General features: G+C 39.5%; 1 protein-coding gene across 1 annotated transcript; it reads right to left on the reverse strand.

Moving 5' to 3' along the window:
- Positions 1 to 1947: 1947 nt before the first annotated feature.
- Positions 1948 to 8026, reverse strand: il22ra2 (interleukin 22 receptor, alpha 2). Its single transcript, XM_080868107.1, has 6 exons — positions 7863 to 8026; positions 6654 to 6768; positions 5264 to 5448; positions 4694 to 4839; positions 3806 to 3963; positions 1948 to 3290 (listed from the first exon to the last, which is right to left on the reverse strand). Exons 1-5 carry the CDS (start codon positions 7924 to 7926, stop codon positions 3814 to 3816), a joined length of 660 nt encoding a protein of 219 aa, XP_080724233.1. The 5' UTR covers positions 7927 to 8026; the 3' UTR covers positions 1948 to 3290; positions 3806 to 3813.
- Positions 8027 to 8908: the final 882 nt, after the last annotated feature.

Consider the following 8908-nt stretch of genomic DNA (forward strand, 5'->3'; position numbering starts at 1 on the left):
GATTACAAATTGTAGTGTAGTCCACCCTAGGAAGGGGAAGATGGTGGCATTCACTTAAGAGACACGATTCATGTTTGTATGGTTAAGATTCAGACCAAAATCTTAGGTTTAAACACAGATTGTGGTTTAGGTTCAAATAAAACAGCTGAGCCATGTTTTAAAGCTCTGTTACACTTCCTTTTGAAACACTTGAGTTTTGCAGTCGGGGTTACTGTCACATATTTAATTGCTGTCCGTGAGTACACAGGAACAGATCACATTTCTGGACTATGTCACGTGTTACCATGAGGCCACGCTGTCTCGAGGTAGATTACATACTGGACCCGGGTAGAGATGCATGTGTGTTTCCACCCAGAATTCCCTGAATGCGGGTAGAAAACTGGAAGTCCTTCAAAGCAGACCTGGAATCTTCTCGTTTAGGAGTTGTGGTCATGTGTTGATAATATGGAATATGGAGTATTTATAGATGTTTTTTCTTTGTTAAAATTGTCTTTATTTGGCACACTGCAGCAGAGCGGGAGGAACGCATCAGCCGTGAATGTTCATGTGAGGGAAAACCCAAATAAACTGCTTGGATGTTTAGGATTTCTACAAAGCCCATAAATGTGCACACAGGAGAGTGTTTACTTACTGTTTAGAGCATCAACTGCACAAAACTGCAATACTTGTACTGTAAACCTGATAAATGTGTGCCTTTCAGCTTTGTCGTTTAAAAGCTCGGTCACTCAGTCATAGAAATCAGCCCCAGTTTGGTTGGTTTGATTCTGTGATAGCGCTGTTACATGTAACTGGTTTTAACGTTTAGTTGAGTCAGGTTGTCGGTTGTATCTGTTTCTCTTTGTACACTTTTTATACAATGTTAAGCAAAAGGTTTTTGCATTTAGAAAATATTCCGAGTCAAGACACCGTTTGCCTTTCATGATCATGCTAGTTTTCCTCAGTATTCACAAAGGGCTTTGAATGTTGATTTGTCAACATGTTTCTTCCAGACTTGTGTGAACTTGACAGTATGCAGAGCTGATAATGAAGGATATATGCTGGACCCAATGCCACCTGTAATTGTTTAGTAAGTAAATTGAATATAAAAGTGGCCCACTCAAGTATTCATTTACTAAAAGATATGAATTTCCAAATGGTGTAAATATAACTGATTGCTCATGTGTATCTCACTGTGGCATTTTATCATTTCCTGTGTTGCTGTGTTTTATGACCACTGAATTCAGAGCAGCTCTAAACACTGTAAAGGGCCTTACTGATCATAGGGGCTGTTAAAAGTGAAATAAATTAAGGGCATCTTTAAACACCAGCATGCACTGCTGCTATAACACTGCAGACCTGAAACATTCCCAGACACACATGCCAATATATTTTACAAACTGCAGCAATAATATTCGTGAATCCAGACACTGCACATTCAGGCTGTGTGGCTACAGGACCAAAATTCAGCTCTATCAGCACTAAGGCCTCTCAGTCCTCAGGACCAAAACTACTAAATGAACTAGCTGCTAGTGAGGAGTTCCTACAAAGAAGGCGACTCCACATGAAAACGCCACAAAGATCCTCAGTGTGAAGCACTGTAGCTGAAAGACCCACCGCCCTCCCAATCAAATGAGAACTTCCTGTTAAATGCAGTGCTTCCTTTAAATCACTGAACACGTGTCACGCTGACTGTGTCACATTGAGCTTAGAGTACGTCTGTTTCAGTGAGCGCTGTTTGATATCATTACAGTATTTGTCATTTCATGCCTGATTGATGAAGAGTATCCAGTTTATCAATGTTTTCAATAAAGTCTAAGTCGAGACTAATGTCATTGGTTTGTCTTTTTTTTTTTTTCCAAACACAGTTTAAAATATAATTTCAGTTTTTTGTGTCATCTGAAGATGATTTATGGGGATTCAATTCAACTAGTAGTTCAGCATCATGTTCAAAAGTTCCCCGAAGATGCTGTGAAACCCTCAAAAAGCTGAAAGCTGCCTCTGCCTACAGAAGCAAACCCACCAAAGCGTGGCACAAAGACTGGATGGTTAAAGGACAGGGCCCAGATTCAAAGGCAAGACAGTAAAGTTCATGAGATGGTCTTTTTTTCACAGCTATGAATGGGAAAGTAGCAACAACACAAGACTAAAATAATTTCTGACGCAGTGAGGTGAAGCTACTGTTGGTGAAGACCCAAAGCCCAGACCTACACCATCAGAACATGGATTTGTATTATTATTATTTTCCAAAGTCCTGCCATTCAGGGTAAAAGAAAAAGTAATCATTCTTAGACAACCATCAAAAACACATGGTTTGAAGCTCAACTGCAAGTCAGTCACCCTTGATGACCTCAGAGGGTTCAGTCGCTACTTTTAAATCTTCCTTAACAAGCAAGCTAAGTGCACAGATTATATTATTATACGACACATAAGTATAAAAAATATCGTAGGGTTTTTTTTCCTATATTTCAAAGTATTATGTAGACTCCTAGCAAAAGTTAAAAAGTCTGACTCTTGAAATCTGAAGGCACCACTATGGTGACTCTGTCCTTTAAGTTTGTATTCACTGTCGTCTTGGAATAAATCTAAACTACAACAACAGAGTAACACCAGAAAAAAACACACTAGAATCAAAGTTGCTGTTTTTGCATATTACTGAGCTTTAATTTAAAAAAAACTATATATTCATGGCTGCACAAATAGGCGTAACACTATACCTTTGTAGGCAATAAAATACAAAGAGGAGAAGACGATGAGAAAACTGCGAAAACACCACCAGCTTTACTGTTTGTACAAAAAGGGTCCAACTTACAGGACAGAGGTCAATTTCAACAGTGGATTTTATTTGTAGTGTGACACATTTAGCACAGTACATTCTCATACAGTTTTCTTTTAACAGAGTTTTTTTCTTTACAAAAAGCTCTCTTAAAGACGTTAAAGCAGCATTCGCTGATCCTCACTGCTGGACTGCGTGCGAGAGGTATGAGGAAACAGACATAAGTTGAAAATATATCTTGACCATGTGTGAACGAGCACACCAGATTGCAATAATATTTTTATGATTTATGGAGAGGAAAAGCTGCCTGTGAGTTCAGAATATTTTGCCATGAATAGAAAAAATTTAAAAAAATACTCTTTAAGTTTAAAAAAACAAAAGCAATCCTCTTCCGGTGAACGTGAAAGTTTGCCTTCATATGAGGCCTTTAATGCTTTGTACAATAAAGTGCATCACTTTTACTTGCACGGATGTGTGTGGCTGTGGCCGTCGAGGTAGCGATGGATATTTAAAGCTGAAGGGATGGCCGATGCTGTGTCTGCAGAAAAGAGAATAGAATTCAACTTTATTGTCATTGCACATGTCACAAGTACAAGGCAACGAAATGCAGAGAGAAGGAAATCAGCAAACGGAGCAGTTCTGTTTTGTCTCTCTAAAAGATCTAAATATGGTGAAAAGGGCGGGGTGAGCTGGGGTAATTACTGTCATCATGTACAGACTCATGATAGGATTACTCCTCCAGGGTGTTTCTTTCCCCTCCCCTCTATCTCAAAGCCTCGGGCGATTGTGATGTGACAAATGATACTAGACATCTCATCCGGGTGATCTTTTGTTGCAGCAGTATTGTTGGTCATCAACAATACTCTCCAACGGGTCGGTGTGCAGGCAACTAAAACACACACCTGCAACAGTTTCTCACAGATATGGCGGCTTTGCGCTGTGGCAGGAATTTGCATCAGTGGTGATCTACAGGAGCTAGACACGTCTCTACCCTGCAGCCGGCACGACATGATACGATGCAATGATGTGATATGAGGGAATGTGTTTTCATACCTGTGTTGTCAGAGGGTAGTGACGCATTTCAGAGAGCTGCGGGCGCTGTGCTTGCCCTGCAGAGGGAGGACGATCTGAGCTTGGAGGCAGTATTCTTCTCTGTGATTCAGGTCCTTCAGAGTCAGCTTGTGAGAACAGCACTTCATGTCAAACACCTCCTAAAGGAGAGAGAGATAAAGAGAGAGACAGTGAGTGTCCACCAGCCCTCAGCGGTAACGGGCGGCTGGAAGCAACAGGTGGTGCAGTTTGACAGAAAATTTCAAGAACTACAGGCGGAAAAAATGCAAATTGTTTTGTTCTTCTTTTTGTTGTTGTTCTTGTTTTGTCAATCATCTTTTGCTGCTCTTCCTCTTCTTCCTTCTCTATTTTGGAACTGTGCACTGATTCCACTGTAACCTTTCAATTTTATTTGTTCTAAGCTCCGGGAAAAAAAACAAATTAATTTTTGCATACTGCTGTGACGGCAACTGTTTGTGTTTGTGGAAAAAAAACTGCACGCCACCTTCTCTAAAGTGAGTATTTGAGTGTCACAAACAGCGAGGAATGAATTGACAATGAATAATTTACTAATGTTTACAGTGAAACCTGGAGAAAAAAAGATGCAATCCGGTGCTTATCATAGAGAAAATGCAGTGATTATTGATTATTATTTCATTCTTAAATGTTGAAACGTGTGCTAAAATTGGGGAAATGTAGAGATTTCAGCATGTTCAGCTGTTCTGACTTAAATTCCCAATTAAGTGTGATTAATTTATCACAAGTGCACAAATCAAACACAGTTTTCCCATGGAATTACATTCAGGATGTAATGAGTCTAAAATAAACCCGGCCTAATCAGTGTGGAGATGGATGCGCAGCAGGGTGTTTGGTGTGAGTGTGTGTGCGTACTTCTTCTCCACTGGGGTGTGTTAAGTAGATCTTGTAGTACAAATTGCTGTGCAGCTTCCGGACCAGGTCTCGGGGGGGCTTCACTCGGACCACAATGGCTGGTTGTTCGGTTACATTCAGTCTCAGCACAGGGGGGCTGATTTTGGCTGCATGGGAAACAAATTTCTTTGAGCTTATCCGCAGAGCGATGAACACACAGTTGTGAGAGCGTGAAGCAACGCAGAGGAAAAGAGAGGAAGCAGCGGAGAGTATGCTGCTGTTGTTTTTAACTTAAAGAGGGAAGTCTAAAGAAGTCATGTGACTGTGATTGGATTGCAAGACAATGCAACCTGAACTTTGGAGCTTTTTTTTTTATCTGACATTAGTTATATATAGTTTGGAGAGAGCATTTTTTAACTTAACTTAGATCTTTGTTATGCTCTATTTAAATAGCTGAACCAGCTCATGAGTGTCTGTGCACCTGGCTTCAGGCTGTGCTTGCTGCCATACGTTCCTGCATCAGTTTGGGGAAGTGAGAACGAACGGAAAGAGGATGCAGACAATGATGCGAGAAGTTGTGTAAACACTCACTGTCCCAACGCGGGCTGAATCTGGGGGAGAGGGCCCAGGCTGATTTGCTGCTGGTGGCCACAGACACAGCACCAACTCTGGCGTAGTACCACTCTCTGGGCTCAGAGGTCATGTCGCTGAGGTCACAGTGGTGCTTCCGGATCTTTTGACAGCCTGGCACATCGATCCACTCGGGCTCGCCATAACTGAGGGAGAAGACATAAACACAGAGGATGGTTATTTCATCCTGTGCAACCTACCCAGCATCCTACTGAGGGTGCTGCAATAATATTAACACAGATACTCTGACTCATTGAACCAACAGCAAGAAGATCAAAACTACATTTCAAGTTTGAAAAACGTCGTCATGAATTCCCTCTTACTTTTGCAGTTTTGCTTCCACCACCATAAAATCACACTTCCTCCACAGCTCTCTCTCTCGGTGTACTTCGAGACCGGTTTCCGATCTCAAATCTCAGTTTTCTGCATTATTCGCTGGCTTATTCGCACCAATCTACTGTTGTGTTCAGCGCTGTCGGCCGCTGTTTTGTTTAGTCTTTTTCAAAAATGACCGCTGACAAGAAAGCCTCATTTCTGCTGTTCAATACCGAAGAAATGTAAACTTTTACAAATTATGCCAAACTGCAAAGGCTTAGTTGTGTCTCTAATAAAAACCTCTATAACTTTGCTCTGCTTCACTTCAGCAGCATCAGGTAATGTTCATATATTGATTCGTGATTTTTTTCTGTTTTTGATCTGCTGCAGATTATTTTAAGGCGGTTATCTGCTATAAAAAGCCAGGACTCGAAAATCTCCTTCATGTTTTTCTTTGGTTTATCCTCCGTTACAAAGGTGTCTGCTGTGATGCTTACACCTCCGATGAAGTCTGACAAGTGTCAGCTTTGTTTTTATACCTAGATATTAAAAAATATGGATATGTACTGACAAATGATCAGAATTATGTTTCTGACTGTCTCAGTGAAAATTGAATTGAATCAAATCGAATCGAGACCTTGTGAATCGAAATTGAATCTGTTATAGAAATCAAAATTGATACCCAGCCCTACTCCAAAACTCAGCAAAAAAAACTGTATGTCAGGAGCTTCGTGGCACGAGTCAATACTTTACTCCATGTAGTCTAACTCAGTAAGTTCCACCTTAACTGCAAAACACTTCATTTGCTGATACATCAGCAATAATGATACAATGATCAGATATAATGCAGAAGAGGCAATGTTTCGCTGCTGAATGAATGCTTTTATTTTGATATTTTGCAGGACTGTTACTTGTAAAAGAGTCTTGCTTCCTTTTTTGTAGTTAAAACTGTGCTCCTGCACGTACGTGTGTGTGTGTGTGTGTGCGTGTGTGTGTGTGTGTGTGTGTGTGTGTGTGTGTGTGTGTGTCCTCTCACATCTTCCACTGGACGTTGTACTGCAGAGAAGAGTTCGTGGTGGGTGGAGTCCAGTTCAGGATGTTTTTATAGTCCACTGAGTCAAACCTCACCTGGCTGGGTCGAGGCAGTATCACTGGAAGTGTGAAAACATAATGAAGAACAGTCTGGGTTTATGCAAAGACAATGTCCATACTAATGTGTATTATTCAGAAACATAGTAAAGATAATGATCACATACACAGAATAATAGTATAGTAAATACTGTAAAGGTAAATGACAACATATAAAATCTGTTAATTTTACACTCTGAAAGGCACTGAACCCCAGAATTTAGTAAGAGTTTTCTAAGCTTTTCACATTACGCTGCATGGATTTTATAGAGGGCAACTTGCAAAGAAGAAGATGCTTTTAACATTTCTAAAAGATCAACAGCAGCTCCTGTCCAAACTTAACACACTGCAGTTAAATTATTAGTAAAAAAACAAACAAACAAACAAAAAAAACCCGAACACACAAAACAATACAAATAATTCTCATGGCAAAAATCATCTTTTTCTCACACCTTTGTCTGTTGTTCTTTCTGAACAAACACAGCAGCGTCGGACCAACTTTGTTTTCACTCCCAACAATAACATTACACTTCATTCTTTATTTCAACAAGTCTAGACTTTGATAGGGTAGGAGCAGGGGTAGGAGTTAATAAGTATGTGTATACTTCTTCCTACTCCTTTTCAGACCAAACAATTGTTATTTCATGTTAGACGAATGTGTTTTATTTTATTATATTTCTTTTTTGCTTGTCTGTACAAATACGTGTGTGTGTGTGTATATCTACACATATATTCGTATCCGTAAACGAAAGTACATGTAGACGAGTATATATTGGTTTTTTTTGTTTTTTGGTTGTTTGTTTTATTATGTCTGAAATAAATAAAGATACAATACAATCACTCAAAAAGTGTGTTTCAGTTGTTCAGGATTTACTAATGAATTTTAGACTAGGGAAAAGGTAATGAAAAAGTAGATTTCTAGCAGAAGATGCTGTAAGTTCTCCTATTGGTTGGTTTGGTTTTCTGTGGCACCAGTAAAGTTATACTTCTTGGTTTTATTATGGGAGCAGTGAGGTGAGGCAGATGTAAATCAGCCTAACTTTAGATCAAGAACAGCCCTAAACCACATGTTTTACATGGAAATAAAAATACAGAGAAATAAATTCTAAGAAGTTACCTTGTGCTGTGACAGAGATGCCCAAGTTGCCCAGCAGCGCTGCTCCAAGCAGGAGAGATGTCATGGTGTTTATGTGGTTTGTGGACGACCAACGTGCAAATGTTCACAACGAGCCACACTGGACTGGTGCTGTTGGAAACACCCTTGCCTTTAACATGCCATCAACTTCCCCTGGCGTTCCTTATATGGCATTTGGACACAGATATAGGATATAGTGTTACTTATTTGATGTAATAAGATGTTTTTTTTTCCTGTGTTTTTTACAAATCGTACAAAAGGATCCAAAACAAAAAAGTGTCAGATCACGTTACTTGTGTGCCACCCTAATGTGTGCTAAAGTATTGAATATCATGACTTTTCTGGGTCATTCCTGCCGAAGTCAGTTTTAAAACACAAAAGACACAAAGCTCTTACAATAGCAGTAAACCTGAGGATACTTGAGTCCCCCCTCATTCTTTGTATTCTGCTAGGAAAATGGGTTTACTGAAACTCCTTCTAAACTGCTTTTACTGCATTAGCAGTGTGTTTGGGATTTCGGTCATGCTTAAAAATTAAGCTGTTGCCAATCTGATGCTTGCGATGTGTTGTTGGTACCACAATCTGATGGCACCTTTCTGTGTTCATTATTCCATTTTTTAGCAGTGCAACTTCTTTTTCAGCACTTATCCAGTTTCCTCAATTTTTTTAGGGACAGAAGTTTTCACCTTATAGCTCTTTACAAATCACTTTGTTGGCAGAAAATACCACTTTATGCCTACCAAACTGTTATCTTTGGCATCTTTGTATATTTACTAAAGAAATCAGATTGTATGCCTTTGTGATAGGCTGCCAATAACAAAGTGTAGAAGGCTCTGATTTAAAACTGGCTATTTGCTAAGTGTGGGCAGGTTCAAGGACTGGACTAAAATTTGAAAATAAAAAAAATTGCGTGAAAAACATCAACACAACTTAAAATTACAATATTTTGTTTGGCAAAATTGTGTCAATACAAGGACACCAAATATTGATATTTTATTAAATAAATTAAAATACTCTGGGAATACTAC

The sequence above is a fragment of the Rhamphochromis sp. 'chilingali' genome (genome assembly GCF_963969265.1).
Source record: "Rhamphochromis sp. 'chilingali' genome assembly, chromosome: 20".
Taxonomy (NCBI): domain Eukaryota; kingdom Metazoa; phylum Chordata; class Actinopteri; order Cichliformes; family Cichlidae; genus Rhamphochromis; species Rhamphochromis sp. 'chilingali'.

Coding starts and splice junctions, on each gene's coding strand:
- il22ra2 (XM_080868107.1), bottom strand. CDS start 7,926: ATGACATCTCTCCTGCTTGGAGCAGCGCTGCTGGGCAACTTGGGCATC. Junction 4,840..5,263: donor ATTCAGCCCGCGTTGGGACA/GTGAGTGTTTAC, acceptor TTTCCCATGCAG/CCAAAATCAGCCCCCCTGTG. Junction 3,964..4,693: donor CACACCCCAGTGGAGAAGAA/GTACGCACACAC, acceptor TCTCTCCTTTAG/GAGGTGTTTGACATGAAGTG.